General features: G+C 35.2%; 2 protein-coding genes across 3 annotated transcripts in view; one reads left to right on the top strand and one right to left on the bottom strand.

The window, feature by feature from the left end:
* Window positions 1–5,068: 5,068 nt before the first annotated feature.
* The window catches only part of LOC119082642 (chromatin modification-related protein eaf-1-like), a 269,989-nt gene continuing 254,657 nt past the window's right edge, over window positions 5,069–20,400 (top strand). For both annotated transcript variants that reach the window (XM_037192213.1, XM_037192214.1), the window contains exon 1: window positions 5,069–5,854. The gene's annotated coding sequence lies outside the window, so the exon portion shown is untranslated. The remainder of the gene's footprint in view (window positions 5,855–20,400) is intronic.
* Window positions 16,548–18,252, bottom strand: LOC119082660 (phospholipase A1 member A-like). Its single transcript, XM_037192245.1, has 7 exons — window positions 18,169–18,252; window positions 18,054–18,114; window positions 17,758–17,995; window positions 17,545–17,702; window positions 17,296–17,492; window positions 16,757–16,889; window positions 16,548–16,696 (listed from the first exon to the last, which is right to left on the bottom strand). The coding sequence occupies exons 1-7, from the start codon at window positions 18,194–18,196 to the stop codon at window positions 16,636–16,638; spliced, it is 876 nt and encodes a 291-aa protein (XP_037048140.1). The 5' UTR covers window positions 18,197–18,252; the 3' UTR covers window positions 16,548–16,635.

Genomic DNA, 20,400 nt, shown 5'->3' with positions numbered 1-20,400 from the left:
TGTCTTTACCAATGTTTGTTTGATATATGAATCTGCAAATATGTCTAATTTCACAACCTTATTAAAGTAGTCGCCAAAAGTAGTCGCCAAAAAAATGTCGATGGCAACACTGGATTTGGCGATAACTTGTAAAAATTATACTTCGTTGTTCTCATTTACCGCCTAAAACTTTACCGCCAAAATCCAAAAGTTACCGCCAAAAACCAAAAGTTACCGCCAAAAATCAAAAGTTACCGCCAAAATCCAAAAGTTACCGCCAAAAACCAAAAGTTACCGCCAAAAACCAAAAGTTACCGCCAAAAACCAAAAGTTACCGCCAAAAACCAAAAGTTACAGCCAGAAACCAATTTCGTCGCCCCTATATAGAGAAGATATTTCCAAAAGAATCTTCCCTATATAGAGACGATAGAATTTAGTTTTTGGCGGTAACTTCCAAAACGTTACCGCCAAAAAAGTTATTGCCAATTCCAGTGTTGCCATCGACATTTTTTTGGCGACTACTTTTGGCGACTACTTTAATAAGGTAATTTCACATTTTCACTGCAACTACAAGTGTGTGGTCTGCCAATCTCGCTTCCTGATCGCAGTGCCATGCCAATTCGTAATTGATTGTTTTTCAAGAAAGTACCGACATTAGGAGAGGGGATTGCGTTTAGCGAATGACCTGATTCCACTGTTTGAGAAGCCAAAAATCTTTATTTTTCTTGAGGAGAGTTGATAATTATTTTCAAGTTAATCCAATCCAAATTGTGTTGACATTCTGGTACTTTAGGTATTTGATTGGGATTCAGCTTGCCATTCTGTAACTGCATCCTCAAGATGTTGAATCAAAAACTCGTCTGATGAATTATTCATTGTTTGTGAAATGAGATTCTTTGATCCATATCACCGATAGAGGGTATTGATACCACGCTTTATTGGCTAATCAGACTTTTTCATCTGTTATCCACAACAACAACGAAAACAATAACCGATGAACACTTGTTAGTGACTGTTTATTGAGCAAACGTTTTTTTTTTTAACAAAACCATTGAAGTAGAGGAGAGAATACTTTGAACAAAAGAAGTAGTAGATTCACTTGCTAAAACATGATTTATTCTTGGCGCTAAAACATTTTATTCGTAGTTGAGAACATGTATTGTATTTACTTGTACTTATACTCAAATTCGAATTTGAAACCTAAACTACAGTGAGAACTGCTCGCCAAATTGGCTGAAAGTTTAGTTACTAAAGTGGGCACACTGATGGCTGATGTAAACTGAATCTGTATCTATATTATACTTTGAAGTAACTCGATGAAAATTCTCCGGGAACTGTGAGTTTTCCAGGGTCGATTTGGCGACCTGAGAGCATCGGGCATTAAGTCTATGTCCACAAAATCTTACCATAAAGACGAAAAATTGTGTGCCTTAACATAATGTACATAATGTAAGTTTTAATGGGCAATTTCGATTTGACTTTAAATTAGTTTTTCTCTACTTACTATTCGGACGTTCCGAAATTATGATTGAAAATCCGACATCCGTTTGAGACTTCACTGAACATATACTGAATATCTAAGCATTCAGTAAGGTGGTGTCCCCGAAAATTTAGATCGAATAAACAATTCGCGTGTAGATTAATATTTTACAGTTTTAAGGGAAATAGATCAGTGTCGAATAGCGGTTTCTTCTCTCAAAAAGTGTCAAATGAGTTGTCAATTTCACAAAGCTAACCTCAAAAGATGTTTCGTTCACAGAGCCGCCCCTTGAAATGTATGAAAATTTGTGTGGCATCTCACCATCCAATACTTTTTTTTGTTCGATTTGAGGTTAGCTTTGTGAAAATGACAACTTATTTGACAGCTCAAACGACATTGACAATGATCTATTCTACCACATAAAGTTCAATTTTAAAATCGCACAAATGCTGACTCAAAACTATGTGTCTTTCACGGTAAACATTCTCCAGTTCGTGCTTTAAAATGTAATAAAAGAGCGTTTTTCAATATTTATGTTAAATTACTCACATTCACATCATGCATGTAAAGTGTTTTCTTGGAAAAATTAGAAAAATCTGCGCTGCAATTGGTCGATGCAAAAATAAATAAAATTGATAATTAAATTACGCCATTTATTTATTCAGTGGAAAATGAAAATTTAGAATTCAGTTGTAGGGTTTGTTCGACGAATAATGTGTTACCGATGAATGTACGAGTTTGGGACGTGAGTGTTATCCTCAGAATCATCTTTTGATAATAGAGAACTTTAGCAAATCACACAATAACGACGAAACCAATAATTTCCAACAATAACGAAAACGATATTGACACGGAAAAATTTTATCATTGTTATGTAATTACACCCGCTACTCGTAAAATTCACCAGCACTGCAAATGAGGTATCAATGGAAAGCTTACAACTAGCATATTAGGTTCACATTAAGCGTCATCAGTACATAGCAGCCCAGACCTGTCAAAAGTTCACACAGATTTTGAAAATTTTTGTTGTACATTTTTTACAACATCTATCAATGAATCTAATGAAACTAGACATTCCCCGAAAGTAGTTGAACTCAGCTTTCCAATGAGCCCACTCTCACCCGGAACGATCGCCAAAAAATTAGGTTAAAAAACACCCTTTTTCCACCTCCGGATATCTTCAGCCAGGAACCAAGTGTAGCTCGAGACTGTGTGATGCCTGTTTTGAGGTCTACTGGCAAAGACCTTTCAAACCATGTGTAATAATAGCACTTTTTCACTGATATTATTTCACCTAGGTAGATAAATTAGCTGAATATCTGCTTTTAAGATAGTTGTCCGTTGCACAAATTATATTTTTCTACTTCAATTTAATTTCTGTTAAAGTACTTCATAAGTATTTTGAATTCTGCCACCACATAACACACCATGATTTGTGAACATATTTACCCATCCCGCCTCATTCACAATGATAAAATTTTTCCGTGTCAATATCGTTTTCGTTATTGTTGGAAATTATTGGTTTTGTCGTTATTGTGTGATTTGCTAAAGTTCTCTAATATGTGAGATCAGCAATCAACTTTTAGAAATTCAGTTACGAGTTGGAAGTAAATCTCTAACTCCTAGCATAAACACTCAAATTTGATATGTCTTTTTTACGCCCACAAAATTGCACACACAACGAAAACATACTACTTGTTTGTACGACAGAAACGAAAGCCTACTATCATTACAGTAGACCCCAAATTCTTTCTATGATTGTGCTTGGAAACGAGAGTACTCTGCCTTAACCCTTTATGAACGACGATAGTATATTTTGGGCAAGTTCGCCATTCGTAATTATATAAGAACTGTCTGAAGCTAATATAACCCTTTGGTGCGACGATCAAATTACGAGACCACATTTTCGAATGAAATCGAGTGCAGCTACATATTCGATGTGTCATATAAGATTTCAATACAGAATTGGTCGAACTGATGAATTTCGGTAGCCCCCATGTACGGATATCATCTTCAGTGTGGTTTATAAAAATAGAAACTTTGATTGAAAATATGTTTTATAAATTGTTCAATAATTAACGGCACAATTACGCTTCTTATTTACTGGCAATTCTTGCCAGTGCAATTCGTCAACCAAAATCTCACATATAACCTTAGACTAATCATACATAGACTGGTTTTTTGCAATGAAAGTATACTTTCTTTGGTATTTCGTACGATAAAAGTGTAAACTACACCAGTTTGTATGAGATACACATTTCGTACAATTTTACGAAGAATTTTTATTTTTCTCTAACACCAACGCACTTCAAGCAAAACTGAAATTTCAAAATTCCGCGAGTATAGCTGCAGAAAGTATTCTTTTTTACATAAAAATATTTTTACAATTGTGTGACACACTGTCAAGTTTCAGTACCCTATTTAGAGTATAACTAATGCTTGAAGTGCGCTGCTAACACATGTGACGTAATAAATTTTTATCGTTCTAGCAGGTACATTTAAATTTTTTGCGCTATTTTGCCCGTCAATTTAGTAGGTAAAAACTCACTCTATCAAATATTGCGATGAAATACCACAAATTTTACGTTCGTAATTTTCTGTCTAGGTATGATTAGTCTAAGTGATTTCCATCGGGGAACTTTGACGATCAGTCATGAACTCAAAAAATATTTTTTAGACTTGATCTTTTTTATAAAATAATCTGTGAAGCCTGGAGATTAGATTACCATGTTGACTCAACTTTTTATGTACACTGAGCCCACCGTAAAAAATCGATATATGTGACGTGGACCGAAAACGACGAAATTTTCAAAAATCGATCTGGCGGCAGCACAAAATCAAAGTTTGAAAAAAAAATTTCTTCCATAAAATGATCAGATGGACCAGCTGAGTGGATTTCCGGCTGAGCCTTAACAGAACTAATACATTTTGTAAAACCGCTACACCCTACTAAGCAGTTTCCACGACTTAAATAAATCTTTTACTTCATCAGTTTTAACATTCACTTTGCTATATAAGACCACATTGTCGACTGTCGACAACAGATGACACTATCAAACGCTCTACAAGTGTTATTTCTGTATCTGTGGACGGTAAATTTTAGACAATTTCGCGAGTTGCAGCAAGTATACAAAGTGAGGGCGACAAGCCAAAGTGCCTGAGATATATATCGCCCACAAGAGATACGCATACAACTTTCCATTTAAAGGGACCGAATTACGATAACAAATAATCTATCACAAACGTACCATTTTCGTCCAAGAAAAGTGAAAAAAAAGACTGTCAGAGTCATCACTGACGACAAAAGAAGCTTAACAAAAGAAATTTCATCAGTTTAAATCTTAACTCGAATCTACTACAATCAATTCATAAAATCAACTCCAATTCGAATATCTCGACGTGCAAATAAGAATCGTTCATGTGTGGGTGCTGAATGATATCACACAACCAACCCAAGCAAAACTCTCGTATGTTAGTCAACAATGACATAATTCCTACAAGTGTATTCCACTTTACACACAAACGCCGCATTTGCGCATACAAATATTCCATTTCTACACATGTCCACGCACATTGGTGTTAGTGGATTGAACTAACAAAATTCCAGCCATCTGTCATCCGATCAAATATAAGTTTTGTTTCTACACTACTCTACTTACACTCTTTGTGATCCCATCTTTGTTGCTTGTGGTGTGAAACGTATTTCCCTAAAAAAAAAATTGTCGAAAAAAAACGCCGTCATTTAAATGCCGGGTCTATTGTGTTAAAATGTCAAATAATTGAAATTTGGTGTATTTGACCCGAACCGTGGCTTCATTCGTTGGTATTGGAACCGTCTTCTATATCCTTTCACATCTATATGCAATAGAATAACACGAACAAAACATCCAAACAACCAAAATAAATGTGTTTCTGCGCGATGTATGTGAAAATTCTTTAATAAAATCGCGATTGCTTTGCGTCTTCAATACTTTTTGCCTGCCCTGCTGTTTGCTCCGCTTTAAGTGTCATGTTTTCCGATTAGTTCCCATAAAATCAAAATATTATTTCCAATTTGTTTATGAAATTTCCGGGACATTTTTGGCTGTGTTCATTCAGGAACCCCCAAACGAAATAAATAAATTTAAAAAAAAAACCCCGAACCAACCAAAGTGTTAAGAAGTGTCAGTCGAAAGTGTTCTGTGTTCAATCAATTCCAATTTTGGTCATTGAAAAAATATTTTTACAACAATAAAATTGTGCGTAAAGAAAAGAATTGATTGAAGTGTATAACATCGATCATAAACAAATGTGTGAATAGTTCATTGTCTCAAATCCAATTGTGTAACACTGGACTCCCCGTGATTTTAACAATATTGTGTGTGTTATTGTCGTTTGCGAGATCGAATTTATGTGGTAAGTTTCCTAACCCAACTTTATTTCCTTCGATTCGGTTCTGTCTTGACACCCACGCAATTTTATATTTATATGTACAACTCGCCGCTTGAGTAAATTAAATGAACAAAATTAAAAGAAATAAAATTCTCTGTATTTACTCAATGAGTTTCATATCATTTTAATGTAAATCATGTGCGTTGTGTGCGATTGTGTATGTATATGAAGAGTATCACTTTTCACGAAACAGTCATTAAATCCGTATAATTTTACTGATGATGGTATGGGTAAGCTTAAGTCATTTGTTTAGTTGTTCATGTATGTTTATTAAAATGAACTAATCCGAAAATGTGATGATGATTTGTTTGTAAATAACTAATGACGTCATTACATTACATTTCTTAATATCAACACACTTCCTTTAATAATAAATTTGATACGAAGATGGGTTGTCATTAAAAATTGAAATAAATGGACTGCCTCTATATACATGTAGGTAGCCGTACACAATATCATATGGTACACATCGTCAATTGATTTTTGTTCACTTCGAAAATTGATTAATTATTATGACGAGACTCTAAAAATTCGCTTCAGTCTGCTATACATTACATATCCTCTATATAAGTACTGAGGATGATGCAGTAGGTTTGGTTTTAGATTTAAAATTTTGATTTATTATCGCTGACTTTAAGATGTGTGTCAGCATGGCCTTACTTCCAAGATAAACTTAAAAAAATAATAATTTAGTGAGAATCGACCACACTCATTATCCATTTGGGTTAGAGTGACTATTTACATTGTACCAGGCAACGCAGCCCGTCGTTCTTGAGAAAATTGCAGAAGGTATTTCCTTTCCATTCCTTTATCGGTTCATTTCTGTCCGAAAGTGCCTTCTTGAATCTTGAACCTCCTTGAATGTTTAATTTGCCACGGTTGGTTTGAAACGAAATTAAATAGGGAACGCCGACCACCAGTAATTTGTTTTCATATTATTAATCTGTGATGGACAAGAACATGACACACGTCGTCCACGGCCGGTAGAGTAACGGTTAATTCTGACTTATATTGGGATCGGTAGCGGGACTACTTCTAAGACTTAAAAAAAATCAGATTGGAACATCTGGTTGGGCAGCTGTAGCCTCAAGTAGTCGAAAAATCACGATTTTCAATGGGCGATATCTTCGAAAGCAAGAACCGTGGAAGTTTCGGATTCGGATTGTTGATATGGACAGAGGGTTACAAGCCCTATCCACCACTAGTAACTGATTTTTTAGATGTTGTCTTTAATGGCCAATTTTGACAATCTTTTTTTTGCTACCGTCGCATTCTCATACGCATTTTCCAGTGGAATTACTTACTCGTGCCTAGAAAGGTATTCGATCCTAGAGGTCAAAACCACAGAAGTTTCCTTCCAGGGACCTTTTCTGATGATCCGACTAACAAAAATTCAGAATATTGATTGGTGGACTGATTTCATAAGGATTTTAGTTTACCAATTTAAAAGGGAACTGATCGTGAAACAGGTATTAATCACTGTACATTTATTTTTGAGGAAACAATGCGTTTGTCTTTCAAGTTTTTCTACCTTTATATCTGAAGGATTAGATTATTCACGACCTATTACAGCTACAACATCCATAAAACTGTAATGTGGCGGATATTGAATGAAGTGTAACACCAGGGATTAATCGGAAAACGGTTGAAGCAGCAATTTTGCAGATTAATCCGAAGGCTTTGTCATTCTATTCGTATTTTTCGCTAGTCGCGTCGTATATCTTTGGTAGAGATGTAACGCAAAATCAGTAACACTGAAGGAAGGTATCCTTTGTGATGTTTATTGGTTTACAAATGGAAGGTATGTCATTATGATCATTTACCTGTTACAGGCGGTAAGCATATGACCAGTATTATAATCGGGTCTATTACTTCCGTCGCACAAAGTATTTTTAATCGGTTGATTTTAAATCTTGTACTTCAATTTTTTAACATGCATTTTATACCATATAAAGGACCATATTATCCAGAGCTTGCCATTATTGTTGTCGTCGTTATCAATAACAGATGATACTACATGACAGGTTAGTAGGGTGAGAGTTAGAGGGAGAGTTAGAGTTGTTATTTCAAGCATCGCATAGTTCTGCAAAATCTATGACTCAATTTGGCTAACCATGGATTTTGCCATTAATAACAGAACATTGCTCAAGTGCTTGTCGCTTATTTTTGTCCATCGTCGTGGAAACAAATGAATAGCCGTTTCTGCAGGTGGTGCGTGTTTAATTGCCTCGCCACCGAAATTACACATTCTATAAATTCAGTTTGCACATAAGATTGAAAAGACCGGCGCCTAATCTAACAAAATTACCTTCAAAATTACATCGAATCAACATACAAATGCGACACTGTCTAGCAGGTCCCAATTTTAAGAAAGTAATTTCCTGAATTTTCTTGCTTTGATTTTCACGAAATTTTTTGACAAATTTCTCGAATTTCTCGAAAAGCTTTTTTAAGAAAATGGAAAATATTTCTAGAAAATAGAGAAAATTCGAACAAATTCAAGATTACATTTTCTCAAAATTAGGCCCTGCTGTCTGGTCTGGTCTACAAGCTGAAAAAGAAATCGTTCCGAATTTATACGGCGGGGTAATTTAATGGACGTGAATTTGGGTTAGATTTAAAAAATCGAAAATCAGTCAAGTGTACAGTTATAATTCGCAGTAATATTTTAAAACCCTAAAATTGCAACTAAAAACAATTATTTAACATACACATTGCACGTTTTATAGTCCATAGTGCCTGCCGTACAAACCTATTATTTTGTATAAACACAAAGGGATCGTTATATGGGTCGTATAAATATTTTACCATATTTTTTTCATCGTCGATGAAATCGCAAAAAAAAAGTTTTTTTGGCAGGTGCACTAAATCCTGTACATTTCCACTTTACACACAATACAAACATACATCCATAGTCCATAGTTTTATGTATTTTATTAAAATATTTTACCTTTGGAACATGTTAGAGGATAAAATCATGATAGATTAATCTACAGCGCGTATTTTGAAATTATTCAAGCAACTGTTTGATATTCCATTTAAAACGCCGTGTGCACATATTTGTAAATTGGAATAGGGGTTTTACTATCTATCTCTCTTTCGCTCGAAATAAACAAATATATAATTAGAGCTTCGGGTTATTGGGGCTTAGAACTGTTTTCGATATGGTGATGAAAATCGTGCTGTTTGACAGTGAATGTTTTATTCCCGATTTTAATTCAAAATCGGAACAGTTCTACGTCGACCAGACGACTTCGATATGCTCATGGGGTAAGATTGTTCTGAACTCCACCTAACGAAAGTCAATGTTAAAAATATGATTTCGGTAGCTGCTCGTTAAATGTTCTCACCGGCGCTGACCTCACTAACAGCCTTTTACAGCCTCAGCAACAGGCTTCCTAACCGAGTCTCGAAACATACAAATACTTTCGGAGGATAGTCAAGAAGTTTAACTGATATCTCTCCTAAATGTAGGCTAGACCTTTGCACACAATATTGAACTGAATTTCATTTTACCACGCAGCCCACACAACCTGAAAAAACAAACAAATTTCCACAAGTCCTAAACTGAGACCTGAACCCAGTAAAAAACTAATATTTATTATTAGAGACCAACATCCGATTCCAATAGATTCTTGATGAGGCCACATCTTGTCTCATCGCTAAATCATCGCGAAAGCGATAAATGAGTTTTGTATGTTGTACAAACAGGACTTTCCAACTTCAGCTCCAGGAGCTACTTTCGAACTTTGGTTCAGGCATTGGAACAGGTTTTTATGTTTTTCCAGAACTTTTTATCTTAAAATTTGCAATGAAAGCTTCAATTACTGATCAAAATCAGTATTGAGGTAATGGCTGAAATTTGACGTTTTAAAACGAAGTTTTTTTAGGTTTACGCAAAACAGTATGCTCTGTTTGTATGTAAGATCTCAATAAGTACAACTCAGTTATAACTTTTGTTCTCTTCAGATGATTACTCCCCGAAATTTAAAACTCTGGGAAGTTGCCACTTTCTGTAAGTTATTGCCTTCTTTCTCGAAAGCTATACCTCACCGAAAGTTACAATTCTTCAGATTTGCAGCTTTGAAAGATGCAACTCCCCAAAGGTTACAACTACTCGAAAATGATAAGTGGACTTGATTTTGTGTAATTGGGAGTGATCTAATAAATCTACAAGTAGTTCAATTCCCACGACCGCCCCAAAGACTTTCCCAATAATTCACTTGTTTTCACTTGTCCCTCTGAAGCAATTAACATTAATCATTTTCTGCGTGACATTGTCCAAATCTCAGATTTTGTCGCTTGCATTCCACAAGAAAAAGGACCGAATTAACTGAATACATGAAAAAATACTTCTAATCTTTCAGTTCCATATCGTTTCATTCTTTTAATATTAATTTGGAAAAGTATTTTCCTTCCCACTGGCCTAAAATATTATCAAGTCTTTACCAAAAATAAACTTGTGGCAGAGAAGAAGAAATAATACAATTTTGCTTGCCTCTCTCCGAATGAATTGAAAGTATTAACGTTGTTCCATGGCCCTTTTACTTTAAGTAAACGAAAAACTTATTATCTTTCTACATGTTGGCTATATACAAAGACGACAGTGCGGTGATTAATAAGGCCACTCTATAATACTAAAATCCGACCGAAGAATAAGGAAAAAAAAAACATTTTCGGTGTGTAATGAAATGCAGTTCAGGTTGACCGCCGATCCGTAAAATAAAAATGTCCAGGAAAAAAGAAAGAAAACAAGAGAAAACAAGTTTGGTTAAAATTTTGGCGACGACTTGATCACTTTTCGTGTGTGTACACTGTACATATATATCTGGTCGGTGTGTTGTTCGAACATATATTTCGGTTTAGATAAATATGTTGATGGAATTAGTATTATTATGTTGTGGATGTGGATACTTTGCAAATCTCCAATGAGAACTGACTACACACACGTCTTAGGGGTCGTTCATAAATTACGGAACGCAAAAATCAGGGTTTACGAAATCCCTACTCATTGTTTGGCTAATTTTATGATAATCTACAAAAACATGATAGGACCGCCACTCGATCCTTATTCATGTACTTTCTGGGCAAACATGATCTTACTGTGTTTATAATTCATCCAGACTGAGATATAAGCAGTCTAAGAAATGGGTAAGAATATGTCTTTTTTGGTAAACTTCTAGCGGTTGCTCTACATCAGAAACACAACGAAATCATTAAAAAAACTGTCTTCCCTGATCGCTACTGCTGCACTGAATTATTCGAGTAGAGACAGCTTCAAAGGTGACACTACCCATGCATATTTGGTGCCAGGGGAAACAGTTTTATTATGTTTTCGTTGCATTTCCGATGCAGAGTAACCCCTAGATCGTCACCAAAATAGGCAAATTTTTACCAATTTTTTTAACTGCTCCTATGTTAGTGTGGATGAATTTTAAACCCAGCAAGACCATAGTTGCCTCGAAAGTACATTCAATCAGTTTTCTAATGACATTCTACACGAACTTTTACGTTTTATTCCGCCTGGAGAAATTTCGATAAGAAGAATGCAGCCTTTCGGTTGTCGATCCCACCCACTAGCCACACAAACGTTTTTTGAAATTGGTTTTGGTCTTTAAGATAAAAAAAGTCGCCTAGAAAATGCGTCCGATTTCGGTAAAATATGTTTCACAAGAATTTTTCATTCCATCCTCATTCCACCCCCCTGCGTTACGTAATTTATGAACGACCTCTTAAGTTTTAATTGAGGTACAATGCCATCAGCTACATTGTTGAATAGAAATGTTTTTACATTAACATTTAACATAACCGATGAATGACATAATTACTTGTTACTGGTCTATGTAAAAGTTGGAAGAAGGCTACCAGTGACACTTATTCACGTAGTACTTATACTGTAACATCTTTCAAGCATTTTAATTTTTCTGTAAATTTAATTTCATCCTTTCCCATTATCTGTATTCGAGTTGAATGTACTAAAGCGAACTGGCGAAATAGATAACGATGTCGTAAGAAAAGAATTGCAAAATTGCATTGCATGATGTTTCCATCTTCAAGTTCAATGAAAGTCTTTTTTTTATTAAAAATTGAACTCGACGAAGCACAACTGCATAAGATGCCGACTCATCAATATGTATTATCAGAATGTATAACATCAAATATGTTATCGTTCATTAAAATTTTGCCGAAATGCAAAGGAAATGGATTGATTAAATTCTAATTTATTCGACGATGAAATCAGACAAAAAAGAATTTATATTTTACGATCGCAACCGACACATCTAAATCCCAATTATTACATCGGTTTCAAAAGCACGCAGATTCTTAGTCGTCGTTTTTTTTTATTATTAATTTTGATGAAACATCTGCTTTATTTGAATATTGTGTACATAACATACTTGCCCGAGAAGCGCTCTGTGTGCCTTATATTTCGTTTCGGCTGGTGTGTTATGTATCAAAATAAAAAAATGTTTGAAATTTTTTTCCAATTCAAAGTCTTGTATAAATGCGATTTATATAAAAAAAAATCGCAGAAAATTAATGCAACCTTGAATTTTTGCGTAGAAGTCAAATTGTATAACATGGAAAAAGATAGTCCAAATGATATTTAAATAGATTCAATTTATTTCTGGAAGACTTTTATTTTCAATTATTTAATGTCTTTTCATTTGCTGTGTTGAAAATTAAATTCGCGCATTTATTATGTGGGCATACTCCACTTGATGGTGATTTGTTGCTGTGAATTTGTGTTATATGTACTTAATATAGAGTACAGTAGTGTAGCAATAGTGATGGTAGTAGTGTGGCATGCGATTTATGACACAGTATGATGTCTCTGTAGAGTAGAACAAGAATTTAATTGGGATCTCGTTCGAATTAAAGACGACTTAGGCACAAACGAATGATGACAGAGTGAACGTAGTAAAGTTTAAACTTAATCAAAAGGATTGAATCTAATCCGCATAATTACTTAGCAATGTTTGCAATTAGCAACAAAAAATATATCTTTGAAAGAACCTCGTCATCTCTACTTTAAAATTGATTTAAAGATTGATATAGCGTAAATGGATCCACTGAGAATCATGAATTAGTGATAGTTTGATAGTTTTGGTTCGATGCGTCACACAATTCTAGGAAATACAGATCACCTCACAGGTGAAATCTTATGTCAAGCCATACTAATGTTAAAGCTCCCATCAAATTATTGTTTAAAGGTTCAAATGAAGTAGGAAAGCCGGTTCTCTAATTAAGTGTAGTCTAACTATAATTTCCGGCTGGTACTCGGGCACCCTCGCAAGTTCTGATATTATGACTGTACGGCAAGGTTAGGGTTTCTTTTAAAAAACAGCCTAAAAAAATCTAACCGATATTTTAGTGGAATAATTTTTATATGCGTAGACAGGAATTGAACCCTAGCATCCAAAACAACTTTCGAATTTTTTTCCCATAAATGTGTCATCAGTGGGAGATAATTGAAATCTCAAAAGTGCAACTTTCTTATATGTTTTTCTCCTTGTTTGGTTTTGAAAGAGCCAATTCTCACTCAATGAGCTTTTATGTTTTTCTCCCACAGGTGACCAGGGACATGATCGTCCATGGTATCATTGGATAATTGAGGTCATGTAGTTAAAGGCCAATATGGGTTATGTAGATTGTCGACGTCACCTGCAGTGAGAGACATCACATTGAAAAAAGACCGATTTAACACAGAAAATGAGTGAACTTAGGAGAGTGTTGAAGTTCTGCTAAAACAACTTTCGATGTGAAAAAAAATGTCTGCCTATACAGTACTCTGTCTCAGCTTTCTGATAATGCCTCACATCGAAAGTTGTTTTAGCAGAGCCTCAGCATCCTCGAAAGTTCACCTATTTCATTCTAAAATCGTCATTTATTCAAAGTGATGTCAGCTGTGGTAGAGAAAGGCAGGTCACACAAAAATGATTCCACTAAAAAATCGGTTCTTTGCGTTTGCAACAATAAAGAGACTCGCCGGCCATGACATGCAAACAAACCCTCAAAAAAGTTCTGTTTCAAGTCTCTTCACAGTCGTACAGGGCCCGACTGGCTACCAAAATCGCTTGAATTGTAACAGATCTTACCGCGTCTTTGTGAAGGATTTACAAACACTTTGTGTTAAAAAATTAATTAAAAAGTTGGAACTTTTTCAGATTTTTTTAATTTTTCATAAACGACAAACGTATTCCCGTTGAATCTACTACTTTTGATTGAATTAACACATAATATTTGAAGCCAAATCTGTTACTTCATTTTAGTTGTAAGTTGCAACAGAAGTTTTGCTATAAAAGAGAATATTTACCAGCACTTATCGCTTAAGTATTTTTTATGGTTGTTGGTAGCAAATGAATAGGCGATTCTCTGAACAGGGAGGGATTATAAGACATGTTGAATTTTTTGATTTACATACACATATATCTTCATGTAACATCGATATCGGCATATCTCTCTATCATTGTTCAGGGGCGGATCCAGCTTTTGTTCTGACTCGGGCGGTTAGAAGACAACAAATTTTTGCCAGGACGATTTTCGTTTTTAAAAAATTTTTCCATATAAAAATCATCTTCTGACCCCCGGCGGCCGCCTCAACCGCACATAGGTGGATCCGCGCCTGCATTGTTATCAGTTAGGTCTTCAGCTGACAGTGAAAACCGACACCACCATTCGTGGTTTACTGTTTTTTTGTGTGTGAATTTTGCATGTATTTTTATATGGAGAAATCAGAAACTTAAGTAAAACAAAGAAACAGAAAAGTAATTAATGCACACACTGAACTGCTTCCGGTCCAAAAATTTAACTTAATCACTTCCTATTTATCGAAATATCACAATTTTTCAACCCAAATTTGATTAGAATTTTAAAAAAACTGTCGCGATTTGGCATTAGTCAAACCAAAATTCATTGAACTTGAACGATGGGTGAATGAGTGAAAAGATGAAAGTGGCAAACTTAATACGTTATGCGGAATGTGTGTGGAAAATGGCGAAAATCACATAGGGGCCATTCATAAATGACGTCCACTTTTTTCAGTGCTGCCAGCATATTTATTTCATTAATAACTCGATGAATATGCGTTTTCGTGAGTAGAATATGTGTTCTACACCCTAATTATACCCCATAATTGGAATAGATCATATTTTAGGAATTTATAAAGTAAAAAATATTTTCAAATTTAGGTTTTATCGACAAGCGACGAGACAAGAATATATTTAAACAAATTTATGCAAAAAAAATTGAGGAAAAAAACGTTTTTGGCGTACTTTACTGCTAATTTCGGTAAAATTCAGAGAATTTTTTTCGGAATTTTATCGGAATTATTCGGATTTTTGTCGGAATTATTCGGTCACCAATCCTGGCTGAGTCTCCGCAGAGACTATCTACCGCATATTCTTTTTGCTTCGTTCATTAAGAAGATTACTATCAACATACCTACAGCACCGTAATGTTCCTATTTTTGATTGCTAAAGTGATTTCACGGTAACTGTACCCATAATTCCATCAAAATAAACTCTCAAAAAGCATTCCATTTTCAAAGGCTTAATGTTATCAAATACTCAACACACACGCGCTGCAACTTATCGTACATCTGTAAACAAGAATTTCTTTTCAAGTAAAAAAAAAAGATTTTTTTTCCTGCAATAATAGCAGTACATTGTTGTGTATGTAACAACGCCCGTCGTTAATGCTGAAAATGTCCCATTTTGCGGCCTATAGAACACAACCACTGTAACCTGTTGAATTGACATATTTCTTTTGAAATATAATGCAAAAAAAACTCATTCTTCTCTGTCGCGGTTGACGTTCCATGTATACAATATATCTTCCAAGCTGTGTGTCATTGGAATGGAAGATTTTTTTTCATACTCATCATCATCCTTATTCCCGTATACAATGTTGTGCGATTTGTTCACTTTTTTTGCGCTCTGCAACATGTACGTACACATTCAGCAAAAGCAAACTCTATGAAAATTCTATTTTTATAGATGAAATGCGAAAATGAAAAGTAAAAAAAAAAAAAAGAAACATGTAAACCAACCAGCCAACCATTTCAATCGTACTTATGCAATAGAGTTGTAACGTCGAAAACTTTCTTTTCCCTCTCTCTACCCATGGTTCTGCTGGAGTTTTATTTTTAATAAATTTTCAATTCATTAACAATAAGTTGCATGACCTTTTTATGTATCTGTTGGCGACGAGATTATTCAACTTTTATTGTCTTAGAAAATAGTTGTGCAATTGTAAAATCTACACAAACGGTTATGGCTCTTAAGTAAGGCAGACAAGTCTGCATAAATATAGCATAGTATGGCTACAAGCATCAAGCTGTGTTAACATCGCTATCCGTACAACCATTCCATGCTTTTTCCTTTTTACATGCATCGCAGAGAAACATATATACGGGTTTCCAACTCGTCTAGGTATTATTGTGCTCATGGAAAACTTTACGTTTTTAATGAATGGTTTTTCACTTTAAGTTTTCTGAATAATGACACTTTGAACAAGTCCCATTGAGAATCTGAATTATTTATATTTGACTCATGGTTCTTACTATGTCGCTTTAGTCTTTACGGAGATCTTTTTCGTATTTTCCAACGAACCAGTAATTTAATTTTCTAATTAATTGAATTATAAACACCTTTCCTGAGTCAAATTTATTGCATGTGATGTGACATAGTGCACGGCAGCTAGATTTTTGAACAATTTTATTTACAAAAAAATGTGAATTCCAGCTAGCCTAGTGAATAAGGTGGCCTGCCATTTGTGGATAGGTTGTACCTACCAGGCGGTGTACTGTGTGGAATTGATTATTAGTATTTATAAGTCTTTTGAATGTAATGCCATTTAACTTACTTGGTGGGACAATCGATTCCCATACGACTTTTAATTTCTGGATTAAGCTCATTTTGTGCAGTGAATATTACTTGCCCTATTTTTTCTACGCTTTCTATCCAATAATATGCCGCTCGTGAATGACTGCATCCAACTACAATAGGAAAAATGAAATTGTAAGAACAGGACAACAGGTCACGTGCATATCATCGGTTAGACTTTGAAACCTACACCGTATCATTACACTATGTAAGACGAAAAGTGTTTGTTGAGACAGTTGTTTTCAGAGCTGGGATTGCCCTAAATCTTGATTGATTGGTTTTTTGACGTTTTGGTAACGTTCTTAAAATTATAAAGTTTAACTTCCGTCCCACACGAGAGTACTTTCAATAAAAGAAAAACTGTCACAACCCAACAAACATTTTTCGTCTACGGCAATGTACTAACACGGCATATGTATCAAACTCTGGTCTAATGGAGGATTAGTTTAAGAAGGGATGTGTTTCGTATCTCAATGATAACGTCCAGTTGATGAGATGATTGTCAATTAAGAACAGTACCACTTATAAATGAACATCCCGGTTGATCGTCTCCACCATTCGGCCAAAAATCCACTGTTCCTGTGTTAACATTAGCACCCAATTCGCCAGCGTCGGTATGAATAATATCCACGAAAACAGCATCAGTTCCACTGATTGGTTGACCAAATACTCCACGACCGTAAAATCCGGGACCGGCAGGGTCTAATCCACTAATTCTGTTCAAAGATATAAGTGTTAGATGGCATCGCTTCTCTTTACGTTACGTACCTCGATAAGATCAGCGAACCGTTTGATAACCCTTTTATTCGTTTCCCCACAATTCCCGATAAGTGTGCGCCTAGCGAATGACCTAATACATGCCAGTTAGTTATAGCATAGCCCCGATCTGTCGCTTTAAGGATGAATTTAGCCAGTTCTTCGCTCAACTGAAATAAATCAATTTAGTCGATGCATGGTTCGATGGTTAATGGACTCCACTACCTTCGCCATATTCAAAACAGCTCTTGGATACGAAGAGCCAGCCAGTTCTCTCCAATCAAATATCAAAATGTTATAGGCGTTGGTGTTTTGGTAGGCATTTACTAATAATCTGGTACGATCGTTGTCGGTATTGACCATAAATCCATGCGAGTAAAGTACAGTACGACGCGTTCGAATAAAATTAGAATTTTCCAATATTCTTTCGGCTTCTAATAGGCCATACGTATCGACTCCCGAACTGAAAATTATCATTTTTTAAGGGAATCATCGAGTTGAATGTTCTTATTTCTACACACTTATAGTGAAAGATGATTTTCGAATTGTAAACTTCTTGAGCTGCAGCAGTACAGAAACCACCTATGAGCGAAATTTTATTTTAGGGATTCAGCGATTTCATTTGATATGTTTTACCTATGATAAATACGATGAACGATAACATTTTTCGAACCTGAATTTTGATCACTCACAATTCACAATCGACTGTCTTTGATAAATGCAATCATGGTGTCATTTATAGCAGAGCGATGTTCCCATTTCTCGAGAATGAATGTCTGAATGAATATGGGCAAATATTTATTATCATCAAACAGACACGAAGTCGTGGTGATCTACTTTGAGAAGTACAACTAATGAATCAGGTCGACCACCTGGAACACAATAATGTCACAATAAGATTGACCTGAAAGAACAAGGTCAAAGATAAATTGTATCCGAACCAGATCTCGTTCACAAGTAGAAATGGTCAGTTGTGCTTTGAGCGTCGTGGCAAAAAGGGGAACTGTGGTCATTATTGTGGAGATTGATAAAAGTTAGGAGTTGCATACACATCAGGTGGAATGAAATAGGTAAATTTTTCTAAATAATTCTACAGATGGTGAATAAAAAATTGCTGCAGATATGAGTTCGAAAACCTCTGAGTACTTTTCCCTCCTGATTATAAGTCCCGAAAAAAAAATTCTAGGACATCTGGATCAGGAGATAGACCCAAGTTAAGGCCCGTCATTGGGAAATGACAGGGTAGTTTCCCGAAAATGTATGGAAAATTTTATCACAAAAATTCACCGAAAAAAATCAAAGAAACTCACCTATTATGCTTTCCATTGTATTCGGACATAGTCACTTTAGGTCGCCAAGGCATATTTGAACACTAAAACACTTTTTACTCGATGCAAAAACAAAAGGTTTTTTTTTTGTTTTGTCGCGACAAAAACACAGAAAATATTTCGACACAACTGTGACACTCTGCTATTATAAGTACTAGAAACTAGAATGAATGTTTGCTGTGTTCACTTCGGCGGTAAAATATTTTCATTCAAAAAAGTGTCGGACATATTATAAAAATCATGAAACAGTTGACAAAAGGTAGCGTATACATTTAATAATGCTCATCGACCATTTTTTAAAGCTTTACGAGAGCTCAGCGAACATTCTTTCAACGATGGGAGAGTATTTATTAAAAATTTAGCCTCTCGTAAGACTGCGCTGAGCGTAAATAAATGTTCGTTCCTCTTTAGTAAACTAAGAAGACTACGCGAAGTCTAATTATGCCACCTCTTTGAATAAAAATATCGGCTGAGGTCGAATAATTCTCCGCTGAGCTCTAATAGTTCTTCGCTGAGCTTTAACAAACCTCCGCTGAGCTCTAATAATTCTCCGCTAGGCTACAAAAAGTGTCCGTTAGTTCTAAGCAAGTTGCAGGAAGGCTTAATGGAGTGAATCGGACACTCAGCGGAGATCTGCCGAAGCTAAGGGGAGCTATCAAATCATAGCATCATTAGGTATCCGCTGATGCTTATTCAGTGTTCGCTTAGCTTCATTGCCGTACTATAACGTGCTAAAGTCTGACGGACTCTTACTGAAGCCTAGCGGAGAATTATTAGAACTCAGCCGATATTTTTATTCACAGAGTTGGCATAATTAGACTCAGCGAAGTCTTGTTAGCTAACTAAAGAAGTGGAAGAAGTTACAATTTTAATAAATGTCTACCATCGTTGAAGTGTCGGACCAGGGCCTATTTTTCAAAAATGTTTGAGAAATTTGAGAAATTTTAGAAATATTTTAGAAATTTTAGAAATTTTAGAAATTTGAGAAATATTTGAGAAATTTAAGAAATTTTTTAGAAATTTTGGAAATTTCATACGCGTCATGTTAAAGAAAATATTTACGTAATTTCAAAGGTACTTTCTAAAAAATATTTACATGCCAGGACGCGGTAAAGTACACTTTACTTCATTGTGAAAATGTGCTTACAGGACGCTTACATGCAACATGACTTAATTTAAAAAAGGTATTTTACTCCCTTGCACCCCTGGGAAATGATTCATTACCTGACGACATTTGTCAGTAATAGTATATTACTTCCGAGGTTCCAAGTTGTGTATTTGATAAGTGGGTGTTACAGCCCGACCCGAAGGGGAGGGCTGTATTCACTTGTCAAGTAACAACTTGGAACCTCGTAAGTACAATGCTTTACGTGATTAGGCAATGTAAATGAAAATGAAACATGCCGTAACACGTAAAATAGCATACGTGCATCTTTCCGAATGGCTATTTTGACTAGCGTGGTTCAAATTATATGAGTCAATAGTATATAGGATAGTTAGAAGTGATGGCTTTGTATTTGGGATAAACATCGTCAGTTAG

This window comes from Bradysia coprophila, unplaced genomic scaffold (assembly GCF_014529535.1).
Source record: "Bradysia coprophila strain Holo2 unplaced genomic scaffold, BU_Bcop_v1 contig_476, whole genome shotgun sequence".
Classification (NCBI taxonomy): Eukaryota; Metazoa; Arthropoda; class Insecta; order Diptera; family Sciaridae; genus Bradysia; species Bradysia coprophila.
Note: the sequence above shows the minus strand (reverse complement) of the source record. Positions and strands in the feature narration are given on the sequence as shown.

Coding starts and splice junctions, on each gene's coding strand:
- LOC119082660 (XM_037192245.1), bottom strand. CDS start 18,196: ATGTTATCGTTCATCGTATTTATCATAG. Junction 17,996..18,053: donor AAAATCATCTTTCACTATAA/GTGTGTAGAAAT, acceptor GATAATTTTCAG/TTCGGGAGTCGATACGTATG. Junction 17,493..17,544: donor GGTTCGCTGATCTTATCGAG/GTACGTAACGTA, acceptor ATCTTTGAACAG/AATTAGTGGATTAGACCCTG.